The sequence below is a fragment of the Condylura cristata genome, unplaced genomic scaffold (assembly GCF_000260355.1).
Source record: "Condylura cristata isolate star-nosed mole 26May11 unplaced genomic scaffold, ConCri1.0 scaffold00018, whole genome shotgun sequence".
NCBI classification, from domain to species: Eukaryota; Metazoa; Chordata; class Mammalia; order Eulipotyphla; family Talpidae; genus Condylura; species Condylura cristata.
The window spans coordinates 10,326,753-10,354,426 of NW_004567119.1; the positions used below are offsets into that span (position 1 = coordinate 10,326,753).

Sequence of the window (27,674 nt, forward strand, 5' to 3'; positions counted from 1 at the left end):
AAGTTTCAAACCACTGGATCTCTATCACAGTTGATGAAAGTAGGCCAGAGGAGGGAATTAACAAGAGACCTCAGAAACTCAGATTTAGCTCTAATATGGAGCAGAGATTTACTTGAGTTAAACTTCTCTTTTAAAATCCAATTCTCAAAATAGGTGTTTTTTTTTTAAACTTTCTGTGAAGACTTTCTTTTTTCTTTAGGAAAATCATTAAACCCTACCCTGTAGGTATAAGTAGAAAAGAAGAAAGTTAAAGAAAGGAAATGATCATTCTTGTGGGTACAAGGAGAAGTGAAGAAGAGCTATCAAAAGTGAAAAGGGACCGAAAAGGCCAAGGATTGTGCTACACTTAGGACTTTGCTTAAGATCCTGATGACTGGCCTAAAGCCATCAGCCACTGTCAGCTTTATTTAGTATGATTAGAAAGAATCCTTTAATTCCTTTACACATAAAGCCTGTTTTACAGCATTGAAAGGGTTATGACAGACAACATTATTTTATTCTTCCCTGGACATAGGGTTAAGTCTATAGGTAGTCAAAGAGAATCATTGTAAAGTGGAGGCTGGAAACAAGCAAGAAAATAGTAACAAAGTGGTTAGAGTCAATGTAAGGTGAATTCAGTGCTATGTAACTGTCTCAGGTTAAAGGATAGAATGTTGTTATCTAAGTGAATGTACCTGATGCTCACTGAACAAAAACCTTCAAATACAGAGATTGGAAGAGGATGGATTACAGGGGAATGTGACATCATGAAAAGATGGTAATTCTCAATTAGAGACTAATCACTTAGTATGGGAAGATTCTAAGAAATAGTACGTTATACAGATTACAGAGCCATTCTACCTGATGGCAATGTTGCTAAATATTGGGTGTAAGTGAAAGTATTAAGAATATTACATAAATTATCTTATTATATTCATAAATCCTTAAATATGCAGGCCTGGGCTCTCCCTGGTAGTGCAGCAGGTTAAAGTACAGCACTAAGAAGCTAAAGTCACTTCGGCCTGAGTTCTATCCCTGCCTGCCCTGGAGGTGACCCACATGGCGCGGCAGACCTCTCCTGACCTGCCTATTGCTCCCCTCAGCAGTGTACTTCAATGATCTGCCTGTTCTGCTCCCACTCTATGTCTGGTGAATCCTCTCACCACTCCTACACCTCTGGCCTGTACCCCAGTTCTGTATGCACAAATAAATCTTTTTTGAAAAAGAAATATGTAAGCTTGTTAGCATTTCCAGTTTATTGGCACAAACTTGAGTCTGGGAGAATTATAAATGACTATCAACAACTAGTTACCTAATCAGGGTCAGGATTCAAAGTACTTTCTAAATTGACTAGTAAATGCTGGGATGATTTAGATTGTTCAAACTGATGAAAATTAGAGCTAAATCTGTAAGGCCATTAGTCTTTTCACAAGCAGTGAAGTTTAAATGTCCTTTTGGGGGGAAAAGTGCTCTTTATACTTTTATCTCTACATATATAATGTATGTAGGTATCACCTTAGCAGAAAAGCTTCACAAATGGTTTTTTTAAATTAAGATTTTTGTCTTGGAGACTGCAAAAACATGCTAGGCAAACATTTTTTTTTTAAAGTGAACAAAATTAATACTTTCTGCACCATCTTTCACTTTACTTTCCACTTAACTTCTATATTTGCATGTCCATGTTTGTGAACCCAAGAGCCTTTACTTCTCTGTGCTACTAAAGCTTTTTAATAGTCTGGATTTTATCTGTACATCTCCACTACCTGCCTTCTTCCCCCACCCCCTAAGGAAAAAAACAAACTAACAGTCTCTGTCATTTAAGCAACACTGCCACTGCTAGGGGTGTAGGAACTACTTTGTGTCAGCTGTAGCAGCTCCTTTAGCTAAATGACAAGTATAACAAACAGCCTGATCAGCATTTTTACTCAAGCTTGGCTTTTAGGGTATTTCGTCATATGCTATATATAGCTGGAATGGTTTGGCACTTATCTTCAAACACTCTACATTTTATTTAATATTGTCAAGAAAAAAATGTCACTGGCACACTACTGTGGCTTTTAGAGTTAACAAATAAGCACTTTTGTTTTCAAGTACCAGAGCAGCTTTTAAACCCCTGAAAATATACATTCTCTCATGTGGAGGTAAAAATACACCCAGCTTACTATTTCAATTTAACAAACACATCTTGGGGAAAAGAAAGTATTCCATTTTACTTATGTACCTATGTAGAATCTAAATCATTTCAAATGTTCACATTGGTAGACTTAGTAGTAATACCTTCACAGCTATGTCATTCAGTATTGTTTATACTAAGTGATTCTTACATCTGAGTTTCAGAAAGACACATTAACTGATTAAAATATCATGATAATCTGATACTGGTGATGAGTAAAATGCTTGGAAGAACCCCAAAATATTCCAAATAGCCATAAACAAATTGGAAAAAAAAATCAGTTTTAAATAATTATACAAAAAGTAAACAGCCAAGATGCCCAAACTAATGAATTAAAACTTATTCATTGTAGAGAGATTTATCTACCCACTTAAACAGTTAAGACCACCAAAATCAGGACTTCAAGTCCAGGTAGCCATGTAAAATGCTCCCAAGCTCACCTGCTTCCGTCGGAAAAACAAATCTATGATTACATGTGGAATAATTCCCTCTGAAAAAAGTCCGGAAACTGGCTGAGCAATTTTTGAACACTGAGCAAATGAGAAAAAGCCCAAGATCTTAATAGGTAAGAAAGGTTTCCAATATTTCTCCACTGTAAACTCCATTTCAGACAAAGTGACATGTGGTTGGAGGGAACTCACAACTTCTCCCAGAGACATGACTTTCCACAAAGTTTAGCACTCCATAATTAAGGACGTCCACTTGAAGGAAACCCTGGAAGGCCCCCCATGCCATGGGGTCAGTGTCTGGACTGATGGTGCCCCAGACACCTAAGTCTCATACTGGAAGACTTCCTGATCTATAGCTATGGGCCTCTGTTGTACCTGTACAGGCAATGGTACTTGTAAGTGTGCCAGGGCGGAGAAATACTGGAAGCAATGTGGTTCCCAATCACCCTAGCCTCCTCAACAGCCAGGTGTTGAGAGATGGAGGTAAACAATCTTGATGTGGTATACATAGACAGCACCAGCTTTTTCTATCATATTCTGGAAGACATTTAAAACTCATGCCTGAACCACTCCTCAGCATGGCTGGGGATGAGGGCATAGCCCTAGAAGCAGGGATCCACACAAAACACACACGATCTCAGGTACAGTAAAGCTAGACCTTACTCCAGCGTGACCATCCCATTTCATAGTGACCATTTCCCATTTCATACATACAGCATCTACATATGAGAGCCGAGGCACCAATCACAGCTTAGTACTTTAGGGTTCTGAGATCCAGGAAGGCAGCAGAGAGAAATGCTAATCTCCCAGTCTTTCCTTCCAAGAGGCCTATTTGCTTATCTTAAAACCTACAGCCTGAAGGTCAATTTTCTAATTGACACGCACATCTAGAGGCCCACAGCAATCCTGCCAGAAGACAGGACAGCCAGCAGACAGTCTCCACATTCTCCATGCAGGGCCCTCCAAATCACAAGCATCTCCCTGAAAAGAGTTTGGCTCTTGGGGCTGCCACTCAGAATATGCACTCCTTTGGCTCTGGCTCTGGGGCTTTATGTTCACAGGCCCCACAGGACAGCAAACCCAAAAGAAAAATCTTAACAGATTATTTCCTAAGACTTAGCACAGAGGAAGCAGTAAGAAATGCTCAGATCCCGGTTTTACTCTAAAAAGGTTTACTTTCACATCACACCAAATGAAAACATTTTAGCCCACACAGACAATGCATATTCAGACCAAAAGTGGCTGAACCAATAGACTGCACTATAGCCCAGGTGTATGGTAGGCTACCCCATGCAGATTTATGTGATTACACTCTAGGATGCTCCTGTAACACTGAAATGGCCTAACAAAGTATTCGCATGGCTAAGCCACACATGCCTAAACTTTAAAAGTTAATGTGTGAGTGTATGGAAACAATCAGCCTGTGCACACTGCTGACTGAGACACTCACCTTTGGGGCAAGGGCAGTGTGGAGGAAAGGAGGTCCAGATTGAACTCCACAAACACAGATTTTAGGGACTCCACCTCCATTCCAGACCAAAGAAGTCAAAGACACCAAGGACTACGAATCCCATAATGTCAACATCACCTACAGGCATATTGCTGGGATCTGAGGATGGAGTTAAGCAGCCCAGGGTTGGTATGTAACCAGCTGTAGACCTTGGGGGATCCCGTGTTTTTTTTGAAGGAAAAACATCCCTCTCAGTGTGCCACTGGGACCACAGCTCAGCAGTACTGGCAAGGCACATTCACCAATTTATCTCTCTCCCTCAGTTATTCCTTTCCTCATTTTCTCCTTTTTGTAAATAAGCCTTTATTATTGTGTGTGTCTGCACTAGAGTGTCATTACAAGTCCCTTTTAAATGTGCACACAAGGGTCCATTTACTCCAACACATTTCACACTGGGGTTGTCCTGTAACAGCAGGACTTGGCACATCCTCACCTACTAACAGTCAATAACAGAGAAGGCAGCTTGGAAACTGCAAAGGACTAAGAGGTAGGATGTGATACACTATTACTGGCAGGAAATATACCCATTTTCTCTCATTTTTGCTTGCTAATTGAATCACATCCTTTACACTTATGGGTTCACACAAGGGCCCAGGCAAGTATCAGCTGCATCTGGGAGAATGGTAGAAAGAAAATGATCTGCATCTGGAAAGGGGATGGGAGACCTACATGACTTCCAGAACTGGGGCAAAGAGCTACTGCTCTGGGACCATAAAGGAAAGGATCTTTCATGTAGTAGCAGATACAGAAAAATTTTTGGCCAAGATTGTGACTGGTACAAAGACTCTCCTTTTTCCACCACTATTAGAAGAAGAGCAGGGAAATCTCTCATGCTTAGCACCTGCACACCTACCAAGGGTACGAGGTCAAGCTCGGATGCATAACAAGGTGCAGGCAAGAACACTGAGAAACTTAGGAGAAATGACACACTGTCCTGCCCCCACCACCAGCCTGGCCTGAGTAACAAACAACTGCAACTCTACTTATGGGGAAGTAAAAGAGAATAGAGAGAAACATTCCTCTGTGTCACAGAGCCAGAGAGTGTACTAAGGCATAGAATGGAAATACTGTAAAAAGAATAATCTCCAGTGTACCAGCTTCTATCCTAAGAGAAATTCAAATGGAAAAAGTTGGAGTCTGTGTTGCAGTAACAGTGACAGCAGCAAACTCAACTGAGTTGTCTAATGACCAGAGTGACTAAACACCCCACACAAGTGCCTGCGTAAGTGGAGACATCCACATTTCAGGACTCTTGATATTTATATCTAGTCTCGACTGGCATCCAATTGAAATTATGAAATACAATTAGTAATAAATGATCCATATGAAGAGACAAAGCAACAGAACCAGTTTCAGAAATTATACAGACAGAATTATAAAGCAAGTTTTTAATTCATACACTAGAGGGTCAGTGGAAAAGTTGTAAAAAATCCCCCTAAACAGATGCAGATTTCAGAGGGCTGGAAACTATAATAAGTAATTAAAAAAAAAAAAAAGGTAAAAACGAAAACACCAGAAGTGAAGAACTCTTTATATGAGGTTATGAATAAAGTGGTAAAGCCAAAGAATTAATCTGAAGACAGGTTAATAGAAATTATCTAAGATGAAAGAATAAGAAAACAGAGAATTGAGCAAACAAGAGCTATGGGACAAGATCAAAGAGCACAACATAGGTAGAATGGAAATAAGAGAAGCAGGAGACAAAAGAACAAGAGAAAAACCTGAAGAAGGAATGAGCAATTTCCAAAATTAATGCAAGGGAACAAATAGCAAAACAAAAAACTACTATAATTCCAACCAGAAATCAAATGTACAAGAGAGATAATAGTCAAATTGGTGAAAATCAAAACTAAAGAAATAAATCCTGAAAGAAATTCAGAAAGAAAAAACTATTTTTCATCAGTAAATATGTCAACCAGATGGGAACAAAATAGAATCTTTACGGTACTAAGGAAAGGGGGGCAGTGGGGTGGGTGAGGTTCTGTCAACCTAAAATTCTATATCCAGTGAAAATAACTGTTTGGAAACAATGTGAAATACATATGTTTTGGTTTGAAATAAAATGTAAAGAATTATTTGCTAGAAAACATGAACTATAAGAAATATTAATGGAAATTTTTAGACAGAAGGAATATGATACCAGATTGAAATATTGTGCTCTACAAAGAAATAGTGTCAGACAAGTTAACACTCGGGATTAAAATATTTCTTATTTACTGCTTTAAGGCAGGTAGCTAAAGTAAAAGTAGTAATACATTGGGTTTATAACTTTTTTTTTTCAGAAAGTTTGTTTTTTTTTTTTTAAGATTTATTTGAGCATACAGAACTGGGGTACAGGCCAGAAGCTCAGGGGCGGTGAGAGGCTTCACCAGAGACAGAGCGGGGAACAGAATAGGCAGATTGACAAAGTACACTGCTGAGAGGAGCAGCAGGCGGGTCAGGAGAGGTCTGCCACACCATGTGGTCACCTCCGGGGCAGGCGGGAATCGAACTCCTGTGGAAGCAGCTTTAGATTCTCAGTGCAGTGCTTTAACCCGCTGCGCCACCAGGGGGGGCCGGGTTTATAACATTTTTAGTGGTAAAGTTTATGAGAATAATAGACCAAATAGAGATAACAGGAGTATACTGTTGTAAGGTTTGAAAACTATACATGAAATTGTATAAAATTACTAGAAGACAGATAATAAGAATAACAATTTGAAATCATAAAGAAACTACAAAAATAGTTTGAAAGTATAATCACCCATAGGAAAGAAAAAAAATGAATCATAAAACTTTAAAACTCAAAGAATTTCGATAAAAACAAAGTACGAAGAATAAAAGTGAAGAATAAGAAACTGCAAGAAGCTACAATTACACTGAGTATCGTAAATGACAATATAGTTTCAATACCCCTGTTAAAATGCTGAGATTATTGCTGAAATTAGCTATAAATATAATCCACTGTGTACATACACCACATTTCTTGATCCATTCATCTGACCTTGGACACTTAGGCTGTTTCCATATCTTGACTACAGTATGCAATAAATGTGGCAAGGTCTATGACACAACTGTTTTCAGTTTTCTAAGGGCTTAGACCAGTCTACAGTCCAACCAAAAGGGTAAAAGTGTTCCTTTTCTCCAAACCATGCCAGCACTTGTTTTTTTCTGGTCTTTTTGATATGGAATGTTCTCACAGGTTTGAGAAAGTATCTCATGGTGGGTTTTTTTTTGCCAAATCTTTATCCTTCTTTCCATTAATAAGACACCTACCACTTACATTTCTGACATTAACTTGTCTTCTTTTTCTCTTCCTATTTTTTACTATAAATTTCAAAGCTAAAGTGTAAGACTTCATATTTTCTTTATATTTCACTTGAATATCTCAGATATTTTATTTTGTTTAAATGATATAGCATTTTGTATTTAAATTCCTGTGAAACAAGCTAAGTGATCCATTGCTGTATTAGTGAAATTGTAAAATAAATCAAGACTAAGGACAGAATCCTAGGACTATATCCTAAAGAAAGTGATATATCTCAAGGGCATTAAACAAAGGGATTGTTCTGAACAGCTCTGAAAGCTACTAATGTCCTTTAGTAACCTTGAGATTTTTCAGAAAGGGACCACTCAGTGTTTCATTCGTTGAGATACATTACATTAAATATGGAACTTTCCCAATTTATTGACCTAACCAGAGTTACATTTTTAAAGCAAATAATGTATCTTGACAAGATGTAAAACAATGATTTTCTTTTAGACCACATTTTTCAACATGTTACTATTTGTTTTTCTACTCTAGTTTTATATGAGACTAGTAATAACTTACGGCTTTGGTTTTTAGGATTTTCCCTTTTTATACTTCAAAAAACTTGGTTCACATTATAAATCATGAACTCACATTAAAAAATCAAGTTCTGGGCCTCCCTGGTGGTACAAGTGGTTAAGTCTCAGCACTATAAGCAACCACTGCAGCACAAGTTCAATCCCAGACCAGGGAGGTGACCCACATTGGGCAGCTGACCTTTCCTGTCCTGCTTACTGCTCCCCTCAGCAGTGCATCTCAGTACATTTGTCTGTTATGCTCACCACTCTGTCTCTGGTGAATCCTCTCATCCCCCACCAACGTCTGGCCTACACCCCAGCTCTTGTATGTATAAATAAATACAATCTTAAAAAAAAACAAAACTTTAGAAAATCCCACGAAGTTCCTTTTCTGAAAGTGGGACATCTAAAATTAAACCACATAGAATAAAATGTTTCTAATTAAATTATAAAGGGCTCATCTGTAACATATATTCAGTTTTAAAAATGCAGAGAACTCCTTAATATAGGGGCTATATAATTCACTTTCCTTTCTGAGACATCCTCAAAATAATGTCCATAAAGTCTTTGCAGAAATATTTAATAATAGAATATTTGATTAAATGCCTTTACTCAAAAAGTACCACATATAAGTGTTTATGTAGAATAAATGTTCTTATTCAAATAAATGGACTTTAAGAATAAAGAATTGGACAGTAACATGGATATGTGTCTGAAAGTTATGACATTACCTACTATAAAAAACATGATAATCATGCAAGTTTTGAGTATCACAGAGAATTAAAGAATGAGAAGTTGATACATACAGTATGTAAAGAAAGCTACGAATGTATGTAGGTTTGTTAAATGTCTTCCTAGCATATGTACTTTTATAGAAACAAAGAAACACCATACGTTGAAATCAGAAGCGAAGAGCTAGCATTTATTTAAAAAAAAAAACAACACCTATTTTTAAATATTTTGAAAATTTTATACGAAGTCAAAGTAGGTATGTATGTTTCCTTCTCTGAATCTGCACAACTTAGTAGACTCAGTACTAAACAAAAGAATAGGAAGTATTATAGGATAAAATTGGTAATGGTATGTAAATCAAACAATTCATTTATAAATAATAACAAATGGTCACTCTACACCACAGTAACTTAGGCTGATTAGAGAATAAATACTTAACTTTGAGAAGGATTACTGACTGGCAGTGTGTTACTGGTATATGTCAGGATTATTTATCACCCTGACAGTAATATTAACCACAATCCATTTCAGTTACTTCAGTTTATCATTTTCTGACTAATGTTAAAAAACAGTGTCATTGAAGGCTGTTTAAGTTAAGTATACGGTTAACCTCTGTTAGAGTGATTTAAAAACTAGAAGGTATAAAGCCAAATTTGCCATAGAGTGCTAAATACTTAATGAAAGTAAAAATTATAAAAAGTCACACAAAACAAATAGCTTTCCTAATTTAAAAACCAGACTTGTAAGGTGACCACTGATCTGAGGCATACAGCAGGGGAGGGAAGAGCACAAGGGGCCATGGAGCTGGGAGAAATACTGGGACTAGATATATTGGAGGAGAGAAATCAAATATTGTCCAAAAATTAACAACACAATGTAAGAAAAAAAAATTAAGTTTAAAATCAAAAACCACCATAAAGCTTGAGTAGGGTGCATCCTGTAAGATGCACCTTAGCATCGATATATGTATCTATATATGCCATATCTCTATGTTAAGTCTTAAATTCCAGAGAAAGACTTGCATAGCTGTATTTTAAACTAAACATATCACACTGAACACATAAGTTTCAAAATGTGAGGCCATGAAAAATCTTCTTTAGTATTATGTATAGTCCATGTATAATAAAATACTGTTATCAATAAGTCTGCATAAAGGATATCCCCAAATTAAATAATCTGCTTAAGATTCCTTACTATTAAATTCAGGCAGACTAAAATAGATCTGTCTAAATCTACAGAATCCCTACTCAGGTCCTCTAATTTCATTTTTCCGGGCTACTTTCCCATCTCATTTTTTAAAAAATATAACTTTTAAAAAGTTAATTTACAAACACACACATATCTCACATTACTGTTCATTTTTAAACAGTGTTTGTTTTCTTTGCTCAGGTGTGATCGCCATTGAATTTCCACCACTAATTCATCAATGCACCATTGCCACAATCCGGTGTGCTTCTCCCTTCCTCTTTGCTGTAGGATGTCTCTGGTTTATAATTGTCTGTTTGTTTTTGTTTTGTTTTGTATCTTCCCTTATCATTTTGATACATTGTTTAGAAAACATCTGCACTTACATTTTAATTTCCATAGCATTTTTCTTTTATTATTAATGAAATTGTCTTCTCTTTTCTTGTGGTATTGTCATTTGCTTTTAAGGCTGCTTCTGTTTCCTAAATTGTCTTTGTTTCTTCTGGCTTCTTTTATTTTTGTTTTGTTGTATTCTGTCCTCTCACATTGGACAGTGTCTTCAAATGTTTGCTAATTTGGGGCTGTTCTCTCCTTTATGAGAATGAGGTACACATGAGCTGAATGAAGTACATCAAAAACAGGCGATGCAAACTGGTAGACTACGTTGACGGTGAATAGTTTGGGATCCCTGTTAATATTTTTTGTTTTTTTCTCTTGAATCAGTGTCAATAAGCCCATAGAACAATACAATCTTCTCTCTTATAGGGTAGAACTGACATAACCCTGACTGCTAGAGTTCTGATGTGGTGACATCAAAAGAAGCCTGGGGGGCTTCACCACTCAGTAGGTGGAAGCTTTCAATTAATCTTTCTGCTTTCTGTTCCTTACCTTAAGCCCTCCTGTTGAGGCCCTTGTGTTATCATATCAAAACTTCTCATGTATAATTTCTCCAAAAGGTAAAACCTCTTGCCTTGTCCCAAAATAAAGGGTAGTTAGATTTTGATAGGAAGTAGATAGAAACAGGATTATTCCATCTAAAATATTGTTTTCTGCCTACACTTACAATTTTAACGGTTCACAGACAGGGACAGATCTAAGATCAAACCATACATAGTCTTAGCAAAAAAAAAAGTATGAGCTTAGATAGTTTCTTGACTTTATTAAATCTTGATTCTCTAATCTGTGAAATAACATATTCCTTATAGTATTCTTGGGCAGATTAACAGACATAGCAAATATAGAAAATTTTTTTATAATGAAAGCTTCCCTCACAATATTCTAAACCTTCATTTTTGTGCTGAATAGACTGTAAACTCCCCAAGGCCAAGGAATTCAAGGCCAACACTCCTAAAATCAACGAGATATGTAATAGCACCTATGTTTGATGCCAAGATATTGTAAGGCAATTAACAGATGTATATATGGGGCAATTTTTAATTTAAATGCTTTAAGATCCATTATTTGCTGTTTCAGCTAAATTTTTTAAGGATGAAATTCTTTGATTTGACTGAAGTCTAATAAACAGAGAAACAAGCTTAAAGTTATTACACCTATCATATAAACATATTTCCCCTCAACCCTCCAAAAAAGTGTGTGTGCCCCCACCCTTGACTTGTAGATGGTATATTGATTCCCTGTGTATCTGTTACAGAGTAGACTAAAAGGACTGGTATTCGTCAGAAACAGCACTTAAAACTTAAAGAGATAAAGAAGTGCTGTCTGATCAACAACAGTTAAATGTCGGTAGTCAGTTCCAGGTCAAGATGCATGCTGTATATTAAATGCGTGTTAGGGAGAAATATCTCATGTATAAAAATACATTTCCAAATGGCAGGAGATAAATGAGAAACATACAGAGAAAAATCACCTACTTTTCCTTTAAACAAAGAGGAGGGGAGATTTTCAGACAATTAGTACTAAGGACAAGTGATAGCAACTCAACAATTAAGAAAACTCAAGATAATTTTGTCCTTCAGTTGCTGTCAGTTATCTGAGAATTTACCTTTTAGAAACATTTCAGGTTAAACTCGAAGATGGGAAGTAGCTAGTGTAACTCTAAGTAATAACTGTTTTTGTACCAAACAAAATTTGAGGTTTGCTGAAGCCTAGACCAAAACATAAAATCCAGTTTGAAAGTCTGGCAATGCGATGCAAGGTGAGCATCAGGAGCTCACAGTGCCAGTCCACTTACCCCAATGTTTACTTGTCTTGGCTCCATATTGAGCCAAACTAGCAGATCACAATGTTCTTACACTCTGAAGTAAAAAAAAATAGATGGTGTTTCTACCTCCAACTCACTATTTCCTTTTGCTTAAGAATGTGAAGACTAATTATTAAAAGATAAAATAACTTTATGCCTAAGACATTTCCTGTAACTGCCTCATTTTAATCTTCAGTTTGTTTTTTAGTAAGATATTAACAACTTGATTTTACTCTACAGAAGTGCAGTCCTTGGGAAACAATACTACTCATTAAACAATCAATGCCAAAAAAAAAAAGTGTCAATGAATCAAATTGTCTAGTTTTAACCAAACATTCAAATTTTTCATAAAACAGGCTCATCAAACAAGCTTGGGACAGAATCTGAGACAAACACACCAATATTAGGTAATTTGGAAAAGCTTTCCCTTTTCAAGATATTTAACAGAAAGCTAGTTGTACTTTACCATGATATCAACATGAGAGGTGAAGGGAAATGTGATAAAAATAACATTCAAACAGACTCAGCAATTAATGTCAAAAATAGAAGTAGAGTGTATTATATTATTTCTCAAACTCCTGGGCCTTGCAAGCTTCATGAAAGAAAACAATCACATCACCTTAATTAAACCATAATCTAATGCAGACATGTACACAAACACTTTAAGCAGAAGATGTGTGTGTGTATTATGTTAGTCTATTCCATTTTTGAAATTTTAGTTGTAAACTGCAGTTGAAAAAGACTGACTTGGTGTTAAATTTTGGTTTACCTAGCAATTTGAATATAGGCAGCCTGCTTAAATTCCTGATGCATGGGTGTCTGCCTCTAAAAGAGAACAATGTTACCTGTCTTGAAAGGTCTTGGTGAGGGTTCCAAGAGCTAATGCAGATATAGATAAGAGCCTGACAAATAAATTCTCAATAAATGCTAACAACAATAAAGTGGGATGTTCTTGCTTCTAAAAACATATAGCTGACTTTTCATTTGCAAGCTTTTAATTGGAGGTAAACAGTTATTTTCTCTTCAACCTAAGAAAACATTGTTTTGCATATATATATTTGAAATAGTTATCCAGATTTCGGTGTATATATATATATATATATGCATGAAAATTTCAAAGCACTTATTTCCATTGAAAGAAATGATTGCCTCAGCTTGTCTTGGTTTTCTTCTCTAGTCTACTAAGGGGGAAAAAGTAATAAATCACAGTAGCAACAAAAAAATCTCCCTAATACACAGAGGAAACCCTGCCACTGAAACACTGACCCATCATCATTCGTTTTTGTAAATATATGCCTGCCCTAATTATAATTTCTTATAAAAGCAAAAAATAAAATGTTGATTTTCCTCTCTTCTAAGGAGACTATCACAATATGAAAATCAATGTATGTGTAAAACATGGATACATGTCACTCCAAAATCTACGCATTGTTAGACCTGTCTTCTTATCAGCCAGAATTTTAGACTAGTGATGAAACAACTAGGAAACAGAACAAAAAGTCAACTTTGAAAATGATCCCTACATTATTTCAGTTTTGAAAGAATAAATTAACTCATTATGTTAAATGAAAACCTTCTCAAAAATATATTTAATTTTCAGATGAAAATATTCTGGTCTCAAAATTTGTAATTATTACAAGGATATACTGTACATAAAGTAAAATTTTATATCTTCAAGGTATTTTTTACATTGTTTCAGTTAGAAGCAATTTCTCTAAGAAAATACAGAATGGTGTTGATTACATTAATTAAATTCCCAAAAGAAAATTACTGAGGCAATATAGAAGAAACTATCAAATAAAACTGTAGCTTTATATATCAAAAATACTAAAAGCCCCCTGAAAACCAGCTTTGAGAAAATTAATGGCCCTAAGTCTAGATAAGTATTTGAAAGTTATACAGGCTACATTACCACTTCAAAATAGGGATAAGTTTTGTCTGTTTCAAAAGGAGTTTTGCACACAGCATTCACTATGAAAACTACTTGATTCTGTTTTTGTAAACTTGACTCGCTTGCCTGCCATTTCCACTACCACTGCTTTACAGGAAAGATACCAGCTACAAGATACTGTGATTGAGTGTCAGAGCTCCCTGCTTCTCCCCAGAGGTGCTATTCATAATACTCTTGACTGTGTGCTCTTCAGTCTTTGTTAAAAGCACTCTTTATAAGTATCTCTTCTTCTGCCCAAAACTTTTACAAAAAGAAAACTTTTACAAAATCTTTCAAAATATAAAAATGAATATCACTAGAATTACACTAAATCACAACAAAATTTCTTGTTTTTGTAAAGTGGATATTGACATACATGGATAGAGAATAATGGAAGTGACTGTTCTCATTTTAATTTTGAAGTTGCCCCCTCCTTTATATTTTAATCTAACAAAACAGAAAAGCAAAATTACTACTGGGGCCATCTAGTGGGGCATAAATAGGCTTATTTATCATATACAGAAGATTAAGTTATAAAGATACACATAAAGAATATAAACTGTAAGATTATTTAAACAGAACTTTCTCACCCAACAAAGGTATCTAAGTTTCTTACAGCTTTAATACACAAAATTTAATTTTAATAAGATACTGTTTATAATGAGATTTAACAGCATTTTGTTGAAGTTATTTCAAAGAATCATAATGAAAAATATTATATTTATGTTACATAAATATATGTTTATGTACATTAAATCATAATGAAAACATATTAAAGAAGCAGGTTTGGGCTTTCTCCAGGTAATGTAAGTTCTGCAGTAGGACAAAGAACACAGACAATAGTGGAGGCACAGAGAGAATGGGGAGACTGTTGGCAGAAAACAGGAGGAGGAGTAAACTGGCTTACGGGCTCTTGTTCAGGTGCAATGATGGCAGCAGAGATATTCAGCTTCAGCAGAAATATCCAAATGTCCACTTAGCACAGTTAGTTATTCCCCCATCAAGATAAAAACCTGAACACTGTCCACAATTAAAGTTAATACCCACTGTATCTTAAAGACACTAGAGAAAAAAAAAATCTTCTAAAAGACACACACACACAGCCTTAATAAACTCTGTGCTTAAGTAAGTCCAAACCGAAGGATTCTGCTTCAAAAAAAATTCTTCTAGAACCGAGAAAAGTTTTTTACTTAAATGTAATTTGCTTTGTGATGCAATTTCTGCATTTTAGCTAATTAATGAAAAATGGTATTTTTACTTTTATGTACGTAAAATTCAATAACTGTGTAAGACTGGAATATAATAACCTGAGAATTAAAGACCTGTCTGGTTTTTATTACTGACCTACTACTGCAAGGCTCACTGTACAAATCGAAGTCAAACAGTCCTCATTTGTTAGACTAGAGAGTTCTATAGATGACAGAGAAATACCATAGGCTCTTAGAAATAATACTAAGTCAAACCATTAGTAAGGCTGGCTTTCCTCTAAATAATTTTTTTTTTAAAGACCACTGATCCATTTATTATTTCTCACAGTTAATGGGTCACCTGGGAAACTGTGCTGGTCTGGGCCCCATCTGGCTGGTTTGGCTGTGCTCTTCCATGTGTGAGGTCAGCAAGGGCTGGCTTGTTGGGCATAGCCTCTGCTGCACACCTCAGCCACACTCCGTATGTCAGTCATTCTCTCTAGCAGGTAATCTAGCATATCTGGGGCTTGTTCTCAAGGTGACCATAAACAAACAAGCAGAAACACACACTTTCCAAACCTCCACTTGTCTGTTTGCTTAATTGACTAATACCTTTTTTCATCTTGTAGGAGGTATCTTTCTTTTTTAAAATTATGTTCATGTGTGTGTGACAAATTATTCCTTACTGATCTAAGATAAATTAGGGGTGATTTTTGTTTTCTTCTTTACATGCTTTATATTTTAAAAACTTAATGCAATGAATAGTTTATACCTTGTGGAAAATGTTATATATATATATATATATATATATATTTTAATTTTTTTTTAAATTTTTTTTTAAAGATTTATTTATTTGTGCATACAGAACTGGGGTACAGGTCAGAGGCTCAGGGGCGGTGAGAGGCTTCACCAGAGACAGAGTGGGGAACAGAACAGGCAGATCGACGAAGTACACTGCTGAGGGGAGCAGCGGGCGGGTCAGGAGAGGTCTGCCACGCCATGTGGTCACCTCCAGGGCAGGCGGGAATCGAACTCATGTGGAAGCTGCTTTAGATTCTCAGTGCTGTGCTTTAACCCGCTGCGCCACCAGGGAGGGCCTGTTATATATATTTTATTGTTTAATTTAGTTAACACATTTATTGAATAGCAGGCCCTGGCCTGGGCATGGGAGAAATTACAGTGGAAAAGAACTCTATCATTATGGAGCTTAGCACCAAAACAAGTAGGCAGGATATGTAAAATGAAGGCTATTTTAGAAGTTATGCAAGAAACGGAGCAGGATGTTAGGAGAGGAAGGTGGTCAGTAATTATGAGAAGATGACCAAAAGGACTGCAGAGAATAAGCTACTTACAAAGTAGTGACACAAACTTAAAGGCAGAGAAAGCAAAGCTCTGAATTGGGGAACAGTAACAGACCAAGAGTATTTTAAAAACTGGATTATAAAATTCAAGATCAGATTTAAATAGGTTCCATTCTGTTGCACTGAGGGATGGATTAGAGAAGGAAATACTGAAGGTAGCAGGGTATGTTAGGAGACTTTTGTTAGTGTAGAGTAACTTGACTTTATACAATAATTCTGATGAGAAGTTTCCAAGATTTTCTTCATGTTTCCTCAAATACTAACACCCTCAGAAGTTAATGTTTGGGAGTAACATCTTAATTGCATATGGAAAAAGATGCATAATTTAATATTTTAACTGTCAAACTGTCAAGTTTGTTGTGTACATCAAATTTTTCAATTTTCAATTTGTTAGGACTAAAAGTACATTTAAAAGGTAAATATGTTAAAGATACAAATTATACTTAGAGGTTTTTAAAAAAGTAATGTGAAAGTTATTAGAGACAATCTATTTTTGTACAAAATTGTATTTTAGATGGTTACTCAGAAGTTACCTTGGACAAATCTCTAAAATTACTTGGCAAGGTAATGTCCAGTTCTTCTGATTCATAATTGGTGATGACCCAGGGAAACACTGGATACTGATTTAAGTCATTGTAACTCCGTCCTAGAGGAAGGAAAACAAATAACCATTTAATTTCAAATATCACAATGAAATGACCAGCAGATGCAGTAGTAAGTTTCAGTAAAAATAACAAGAACTGACAATGACACTGTTCTCAGTGTTGCCTATTATTTCATTTAATTCTCACAATAATCCTATGAAATTAGTATCATTTCCATCTTATAGATGAAAAATTAAGGTGCAAAAGGCCCTAAATCAGGCAACTAGTCAATCAAGCAACAAGTAATGGTCAAACAATACCAAATCTGGGTTTTGTAGATCCCAAATTTATTTTAATGTAAATAAAAACTGACTATTTTATATTACTTGAAAGCCTGACGCAAATCAATTACTTTTTTATTAATACTAAAACAATTTGTAATTCTCATAGTTTTTCAAAACCAGAATTCTTTATGTCACAAAATAATCAACCTATTGACTAATCAACAAATTTAAACAACTTGAGCCCTCATTAGTCATCCATAAAATGAGGTTATATTAATTAACTGGAATTTCTGTGACAGTTTTCAAACTCTTTGACCCTCTGAACATAAAGCGCAGCATCATCAGTGTTGGTTTTGCTCATTTCCAAGTACTGTCCCATCTTCTTCTGTAATTCTACACTGACATTTAATGACGTATTTAAGTCTATTAAAAATATGAATAAAGGAACAGTGAGAAGATGGCGGCAGAGTAAAGACGCCGAGATCACCGCGTCCAAGCGGGCATAGGAATTTAGGACTGAAAACAGAATATAGACTTACATACCACAAGTTTCAACCCAAATGAAAACACCCTGGACTCATTAGAAGGAAGATAACTGAGGGAGAATTGGCGATTTGGGAGTTCTGATAAGGGAACTGCTTCTCCCCCACCCCCCTCACCCCCTGGAGAACTCAGACACCCTGGAAATTTGGCAGGCTGCAGGAGCTGCTTTTCCCCTAGCTAAAGCCCTGGAAGTGAAGGGAGAAGGCTCTGCTCCGAGAGTGGAGCCCAGGCTGAAGAAAGACTGCAGATCCGACTCGGAACACCAGGGCACTAGGCAAAGCCGCTGATGGACCAGCTTGACGAGGTCAGGAAGGGGCAAGACGGTGGCAAAGTAAAGATGCTGAGACGACTAAGGTCCAAGCTCGCACAGGATTATATAAAAACCGGACCACAGACTTACATGCTACGAGTTTCAACCTAAATGAGAACCTGGACTCACTAAAAGGAAGATTAACTGGGAGAGAAACAGCAATTGGGGAGTTCCCATACGGGAACTCCTACCTGGGAGCACCACAGACAAGACAAGCAAGCCTGCAACTGCCATCAATCAGGGGAACGCCCAGGCTCTAGTGCCACAGATGGAGGCTTCCTGCTCATTCCTGCTCATTCGGCTATGTAGTGGAACAGAGCCAGGGGAAAAGACTGTGCAAGTGGGCACATATAGCCCCGGGGGTGGGGAAGAAAATCTGGTGATCTGGTGACTGGGGCAGCTGCAGGGCCTGCAACCCTGTCACCCACCCCACAGCATTGGCCTGGAGGCTTGTTCCCAGTGTTAGCCACTAAGGTGGGACCAGAAAGTTCACAAAGCCCCTGAGATAAAAGGGGAATAAAAAAACCAGTGAATCAAAACAGGCCCATTAACAGTCCCCCCAAGTGGTAGGGAAGAGACTGCTCAGGAAGAGACTGCTCTGAGTGGACACAAAGAGCCCTGGAGCTTAAAGGGAGGCTGAGAGTCTGCACAACTGGCGGGTATGCAGAATTAGGACTCATGGTGTTACTGAACAGCAGTGGCCTGAAGATCTGTGAGCCAGTAAGCACTGCCTTGCAAGACTCACAGTGCTCAAAAAATAAACAAAACCAGTGACTGGCTCAATCACAGGCCCAGATGCAACGCTTCTAATGCATCCCACCCTCTGGGGCTGCATCCAAGCATAGAGGGAACCCGGAACACCAGAAGGCTACAAAGAAACACAGGCACCTTCCAGAGACAAGGACTCAATGAGTTACCAGAAGAAGCTGAACACCACAGAGACCCCTGAGCGTCACTGGCAGAGACACAGACATAATTCCACACAGTAGGGGCTGGAAAAACAGGAGACAGTGAAACAAAACAAGGCTCAGAATACCCTCCACAACTGAAGGGTCTGGAAGTCCCTCTGCCATCCCAGAAAGAAGGCCAGTCAATCACAGCAACACCATGTCTCATAGAATAGAAAGCATTAGAAATACACGATCATCAAAGAAGAAATAAAAAAATACCTGAAGAACAACAACGACGACACAAAATCTCAAAACTATGGGACACATTAGAAGCAGTTCTGGGCCCTCCCTGGTGGCGCAGTGGGTCGAAGCACAGCACTAAGAAGCGTAAGCCACTTCCACATGAGTTCAATTCCCGCCTGCCCCGGAGGTGACCACATGGCATGGCAGACCTCTCCTGACCCGCCCGCTGCTCCCCTCAGCAGTGTACTTTGTCAATCTGCCTGTTCTGCTCCTCACTCTGTCTCTGGTGAAGTCTCTCACCCTCCACATCTCTGGCCTGTACCCCAGTTCTGTATAAATAAATAAATAAATCTTTAAAAAAAAAGTTTTTAAAAGTAGTTCTAAGAGGAAAATATATAGCATTACATGCTCACATAAAGAAACAAGAAGTAACTCAAAGAAAGAATCTAATGTCCCAACTTAAAGAACTGGAAGAACAACAAAATAACCCAAAAGCCAGTAGAAGACAGGAAATAATAAAAGTCAAATCAGAAATAAATGAAATGGAAGTTAGGAAAATAATCCAAAAAAAATCAATGAAGCCAAAAGTTGGTTCTTCGAAAAAATAAACAAGATAGACAGGCCACTAGCCAGGCTCATCACAAAGAAAAAACAAAAGACAGCACAAAAAAACAGAATCATAAACAGAAGAGGAGAAATCATAGCAGACACAGCAGAAATCAAAAGAATAATCAGAGAATACTATGAGCAACTATATGCACACAAGTTCGACAATTTAGCTGAAATGGACAAAATCCTACAACTCTACAACCACTCAAAGCTAGATAAAGAAGAAATAGAACAACTAAACAGGGCAATTACAAGCAAGGAAATTGAAGAAGTAATCAAAACCCTCCCCAAAAATAAAAGCCCAGGACCAGATGGATTTACAAATGAATTTTCCTGAACGTTCAGAAAAACACTAGTGCCTATTCTACACAGACTCATCCAAAATACCGAAAAAGAAGGAAAACTACCACATACTTTCTATGAAGCCAACATCACACTAATACCAAAACCTAACAAAGAAAACACACACAAAAAAGAAAACTTCAGACCAATCTCCCTAATGAACACCGATGCAAAAATCCTCAACAAAATCTTAGCCAACAGAATCCAACAATGCATTAAAAGAATAATACACCATGACCAAGTGGGCTTTAACCCAAGAGCACAAGGATGGTTCAACATCAGAAAATCAATAAATGCAATCCATCACATAAACCGACAGAAAAATAAAAACCACAATCATATCAATAGATATGAAGAAGGCATTTGACAAAGTTCAACACCCATTTATGTTTAAGGCCCTTGAACTCCTCGGAATAGAAGGAACACACCTCAACGTGATAAAAACCATATCTGACAAACCCACAGCCAATATTATCCTCAATGGAGAAAAGCTGATAGCCTTTCCCTTGAGATCAGGAACAAGACAAGGGTGTCCACTACTGTCACTGCTCTTCAACACAATCCTGGAAGTTCTAACCAGAGCAATAAGACAGGAAAAAGACATATAAGGAATCCAAATAGGGAAAGAAGAAGTAAAATTGTCCTTATGTGCAGACAATAAACAAGATAGACAGGCCACTAGCCAGGCTCATCACAAAGAAAAAACAAGAGACAGCACAAAAAAACAGAATCATAAACGGAAGAGGAGAAATCACAGCAGACACAGCAGAAATCAAAAGAATAATCAGAGAATACTATGAGGAACTATATGCACACAAGTTCGACAATTTAGCTGAAATGGACAAATTTTCTATTTCTTTGAAGAATGTCATTGAGACTTATTGGGATGGCGTTAAATCTGTATTTCGCTTTTTGGTAGGGGATGGCCATTTTGATGATGTTAACTCTCCTGATCCATGAGCAGGGTATATCTTTCCATTTCATGGTGTCTTCTTGTATTTCTTTTAACAGTGTTTTATAATTTTCTTTGTATAGGCTTTTTACCTCTTTTGTTAGGTTGACTTCCAGATATTTGATTCTTTTTGTTTTAATTGAAAAGGGGATGACTTTTTTTATTTGTTTCTTCTGATTGGTTGTTTGTGTGTAGGAAGGCCTCTGATGTTTGTGTGTTGATTTTATATCCTGCTACCTTGCTAAACTGGTTAATGGGTTTTCCATGTAAATAAGGTATCCTGCACTGCTGGTGGGAATGCAAACGAGTACAACCACTATGGAAAACTATTTGTAGATTCCTCAAACTGCTAAACATGGAACTTCCCTACGGCCCAGCAATCCAATCCTAGGTATCTACCCAAAAGACACAAAAACACTGATTGAAAAAAATACCTGCACCCTCATGTTTATTGATGCTTTATTTACAACTGGAAAGACATGGAAACAGCCCAAATGCCCACAAATGGATGAATGGATTAAAAAGATGTGGTACATATACACAATGGAATATTACTCAGCAACCAAAAATAAGAAACACATGTCTTTTGCAGCAACATGGATGGAGCTGGAAAAGGTCATGTTTAGTAAAATATGACAGAAAGAAAAGGAAAAATACCGATGGTTTCTCTCATAGCAGGAATATTATGGAACAGGTGAGAAAATAATGATAATGATGAACAGCTATATACCAGAAACATTTTGTGGGGGTGGAGTGGAGAATGGGATCAAAAACAGTGGGGGGAGGGAAATGCACTAGACTATGGTGATGGCACATGGGTGAGCTGGTGATGGGAAACCCACGGGGATTGCAACTGAGATGGAAAAATTCACAAAAATATGTAAAAACAAACTATTATAAAACTTAAAAAAATAAATGAATAAAGGATGAGGTGGCCCTTCAATGTATATACAATTTTATTGGATATTGCCATTTTAGGAAAGCAGCATAATACATGAAATCATTTTTTGTGGAGTTGAAGTCCTGGCATTTGAATCCCAGCTCCATTATTTACTAGCCTATAACCTATTTTTAGTTAGATTTAATGAGAACAGACTTTTATTGTTAGGGAGACAAGTATATTAATATGTTTGAATTCCTTTCTTATTGTGTATTCTATTATCTCCATTCCTTTCTTATTTTCAAATATATACTGATATCATATCAACATATAAGTGAGTATTAAAGTAGCTCTCTACACAGACTCCTGATAGTTAAGCTTTCCTTATGGTTTGATGTTTTTAACTTTTTATTTCTTTCTTTTTTCTGGGTATAAGGCCAATTAGATTAAAATGTTTTCTTTGACTAACCTAAAACAGACTTAAAAAAGATGAATAATAAAAAAAATCAACTCAGGGCCCTCCCTGGTGGCGCAACGGGTTAAAGCATAGCACTAAGAAGCTTAAACCACTTCCCCATGAGTTCGATCCCCGCCTGCCCCGGAGGTGACCACATGGCTGGCAGACCTCTCCTGACCTGCCCGCTGCTCCCCTCAGCAGTGTACTTCGTCGATCTGCCTGTTCTGCTCCCCGCTCTGTCTCTGGTGAATCCTCTCACCCTCCACATCTCTGGCCTGTACCCCAGTTCTGTATGAATAAATAAATAAATCTTTAAAAAAAAAATTAACTCAGAGACTAGTATATGTCATTCCATATTTATTAATTATAATTTCTTCCAGAAAAAAAATAATCAAATTTAGCAGTAAAAGCCATCCAATTTGGGGGCCCTCTGTGGTGGCACAATGGGTTAAAGTGCAGCACTATGAAGATAGCCACTAGCCACAGCTGCTTCAGCATGAGGTCTATCCCCTGCAGAGGAGGTGACCCACAGGGCCTGGCAGACCTCTCCTGTCTGGTCCACTGGCAACTACCCTCAGCAGTGTACTTTGTAGATCTGCTTGTTCTGCTCCCCACTCTGTCTCTGAATTCTCTCACTGCCCCTGCACCTCTGACCTATACTCCATTTCTGAGGCATAAATAATCTTAAAAACAACAACAACAACAACATCCAATTTGGTCCCTCTTCTCCCTTTCTTCCCTCTTCTTGTGACTCACTCAGGTTCTAGTAAACAGCAAAATCCACATCTTAACCCATTTGTTCATTGTACCTACAAAAACAGTGAGTACCTGCTCACTATGAATAATACTTCATTAATTAAACTTAATATATAGTTATTGCAAACCCACTGATTACTTTTTGGGAAATATGTCATGACATAAAACCTACATGCATCACAGATAATAGTGTAAAAGGAATTTTAAGTACTTTAACTCCCACTTTTTAGTGTATATTGAAAACTATATAAATTGTTGATTCTCTTCCTTAAAGAGTACCTGAGGATATATTTAAAAGAAACTGTAGGAAAACTGAAGCAATTGTGAATAGACCATATCTTAAATATTGCTTCATAATTATAACTGTGCATTCAATCTATGTATTAATTGATTTATACCAGATGCAGATCTATTAAACTTGTTCTATAGCATTCCTGTCTCTTACAACTACTTAAAAATCATTTCAATCACTACTTATATTATCCCTTTTAAATTGCATATCACTGTCCAAATTTTCTTTGTTATTTTCCCTTAACTAAGTAGAATACAAACATCTCTTTAGCTGACAAATTTAGATATTTCAATTGTTTCAATATCCTAAGCTTTCAATTGCTGGTAACATTTCCTCTCCACTTTTTAACAAAGCTTATATATTTTGCAGGGTATTATTCCTTCACCTGAGCTTTTGAACTTGCCTCCCTTATCACCTGAATCATGACTTTCCACTCTTGCCCTTTTCCATGATATAAGACAACCATAATCTACATTTAATGTTTCCATTTCATTTCCAACCATTTAGTCCTTATAGTAAATCAATTGTGCTTGCTTTGAGAATAAGTTCCAAAATACAATCAAAATGTGATCTGTGCTCATTTTTTGTTTTCCTTTCCTTCTCAGGAACATTTGATACCTATGAATTATGCCTTTCTCTCTCCCACTCCCCTGGTCTCTGAAGACATTTGCTTTTATCTTACTTTTCTTTCTCCTAAGTCTATAAACTGTACTCACTGACTCTCTTCTCTCCTTCACTCACTTTCCTACATGTTATAAGGCACAAAACCACTTCCTAGACTTTCTCTCACCTCTTTAGCTGTATTATTTAGTGTGGCAATAAAGACATATCTTCATGATTATCTGCGAAGATGATCCCTTCATAATTTCCTTTCTGAGTAGAAGATCTCCAACATAGCAACTAAATTCCAGATATGCTCTATTTTCCAACAATTCTTTTGGCTATCTCAACCACTATTTTGTTAGCACAGTAAAATCCTTATCTTTCCATAGATATTTGACTTTTTTTTTTTTTAAAGATTTATTTATTTAAGCATACAGGTGCCGGGGCAGTGAGAGGATTCACCAGAGACAGACTGGGGAACAGAACAGGCCGACTGATGAAGTACACTGCCGAGGAGAGCAGAGGGCGGGCCAGGAGAGGCCTGCTGTGCGATATGGTCACCTCCAGGGCGGGATCGAACTCATGAAGTGGCTTTAGCCTCTCAGTGCTGTACTTTAACTAGCTGCGCCACCAGGGAGGGCCTATTTGACTTGATTTTGTGTGAATTGCACCACCATTTTCCCACTAATTTATACCAAACACCTGGAAATCCTGATACTTTCTTTTCATTTACCTCTTATGTTAGGTCCTCTGGATGCCAGATGATTTATAACATGTAAATTCTTATGTTATTAGATTTCTTGTTTTTTTTTTTTTTTTAAAGATTTATTTATTTATTCATACAGAACTGGGGTACAGGCCAGAAATGCGGAGGGTGAGAGGATTCACCAGAGACAGAGTGGGGAGCAGAACAGGCAGATCGACGAAGTACACCGCCGAGGGGAGCAGCGGGCGGGTCAGGAGAGGTCTGCCACGCCATGTGGTCACCTCCGGGGCAGGCGGGAATCGAACTCATGCGGAAGCGGCTTTAGATTCTCAGTGCTGTGCTCCAACCCGCTGCGCCATCAGGGAGGGCCCTAGATTTCTTGTTTTTAATTCCCACTGTCACTTCTCTAATGTAGGCTCTCATTATCTTTTATATGAATTGCTCTCTGCCTTGTCTCTCCCCACTCTAATTTATCCTTTGTACTGTCTCCAAGTTAACTTTGTACAGTCTAATAGCATTATTTTGGCCCCCGGATTTTCAGGTTTTCCAGTTGAGAGAAAATCTTTTAAAATGTTTCCATGATATATTTCTGATTTACTTTCTCATTAATCTTTTGTGAAAATCTACTTTCTCCCCACCCCCACACCCCAATATTCGTTGTTACTTCTACTTTATATTTCCAGGTCTTTGACTGTCTGCTTAGGCCTTCATTTTTATATGGAGTGACTTCTACTCACCCAACAAACCCTCCACTAGTTAGTTAATATCCACTTGTACTGGAACATAAAATCTTTCCTTTTTTCTTATTCCCACCAATCATATGACTATAATTCCCCTTTCTTTGTCCAATGGACCCTCATTATATTCCATATTTCCTTTATTGTATTTATACACTTTTGCTCTAGAATTATATAAATGAATTTGTATTTAAAGCAACTTCTCTGAGAGCAAGCAACAGGCAGGCATTATTCTCTTTGTATCTCCTTTGTGCTACAAATTATTTGTGCTACAAATATAAACTGCTAATTTGTTGAAGTAACTCTGAAATGGTTCATAAATACATTTCCCTATGTTCTTCAATCAGTTTTCACAAATGAAAAAATAATCCTACAGTTGTATTATTTACCATCTTTCTAAGTAAATAGTTCATTAGGTGATTTTCAATAGTAATACCTTGTACATTGCAATTGTTTAATTTTTATGTATGGGTCATAATATAAATATTTCTTTCACATTTCTAAATAAGTTAGTAATAGGTTCTTAAAATTTTATTTTTTAATTTCTTTTTCATAATGAGTCCAACTTGTGCTATATTAACCCTTATAAAATTTTAGTTTATAACTTGTAAATTTTTCCTTTTCATTTGGAAAAGAATACCCTTAAATTTTTCTCACAAATAGTCAACTCTCCATACACATAACTGTTAATTCTATCATCAAGTTACTCTTCATAAGTGATTATGTGTAGTAATAATGAAAATTAAAACAAGCTATTTATACCAGTTCTCAAAATATCTAACTATATCACAACAATTTATCATTTGAAAGAAGTCAACATATGAGCACAAATTACCTGCTATTGTATTGAGAAACATCAAGTATTCAAAATTTGAAATCTCTCTGTGTTGCCATCTTTGGGTCATATTAGAAGCTTTAAATAGTTGACGTGGACTAGCTAATGAGATACGCCTGCAGGGAAAAGAATTTGATGTAGAATCAATTTAAACTTAAGATTAATTACATAACAATAATAAATCATGAATATCTGTGCTTATTTAAAATGATAAATACATGTAATTCTGAAAAGTTCTATTCATGTTATACTAATGAATACTAGAGATGTTTCTATCTACAATTAATGGTTAAACAAATGATCTGGACTAGCCCAGGTCTATTATACATCATTAAGGTAAGATGTCATTAAAATATCTAGGTCCCATAAATGTTGATTAATAATAGTATGATTAATAAGCCACTGCTTTACTGATGTAAAAGGAATTACAGTAACTCAGAAATGCATATAAATTGTATTTGCGTCATTATCAACTTTAATAGTCATCTCTTAAATACATTTGTGAATTGTAAATTTAAGTATTATTTTGTGTCCCTTTTGTAACTGAAAGGATTCAAAATTATTAGATGTCTATTTATGGGGTAGGATAAAGACAAGAGAAACTTTGTTGTTTTTTTGACAAAGACCAAGTCTTCAGTGTTTTCTTAATGAAATGTAAACAACAAAGGATTCAACTACCACTAACAGCAGTGAGAAATAGGTAGCTATATTAATTATTAAATTCTGAGCTTAGAATCTCACAGTAATATGGTGCTACAAGTTGGTCTTCCTACTAAGTACAAGGTAACTATTTTTAAAAGAAGTGTTATTATAGAAGTATAATTTTATACCATTAAAGTTCCTTGATATTAAATGTATTACTAATGATTTTTTAAAGTAAATTTCTAGAGCTGTACAATTATCATAATTAACTTTGGCACATTTTTATCACCACAATGACGTGCCTTTTCCCCTACTTAAATTCATCCCTAATTCTATCCCCAGTTTGAAGCAAATAACAATTTGTTTTCTGACTCTACAAACTTGTCTTTTCTGGATACTTCAGATAACAGAATCATATTTAGTCTTTTCTGTCAAATTATGTTAAGTCTTTCACCTTTTCTTATTTTATTATCATTCCACTTATTCAACCATTTGT

At 36.5% G+C, this 27,674-nt stretch overlaps 1 protein-coding gene across 2 annotated transcripts in view; it reads right to left on the reverse strand.

Annotated features, from left to right (window-relative positions):
• Positions 1 to 27,674, reverse strand: part of LRBA (LPS-responsive vesicle trafficking, beach and anchor containing) — a 497,077-nt gene that overhangs the window by 125,110 nt on the left and 344,293 nt on the right. For both annotated transcript variants that reach the window (XM_004685322.2, XM_012726881.1), the window contains exons 42-43: positions 26,537 to 26,652; positions 17,047 to 17,159 (exon numbers count right to left, since the gene is read on the reverse strand). In XM_004685322.2, the coding sequence (XP_004685379.1) occupies positions 17,047 to 17,159; positions 26,537 to 26,652 (229 nt within the window). The remainder of the gene's footprint in view (positions 1 to 17,046; positions 17,160 to 26,536; positions 26,653 to 27,674) is intronic.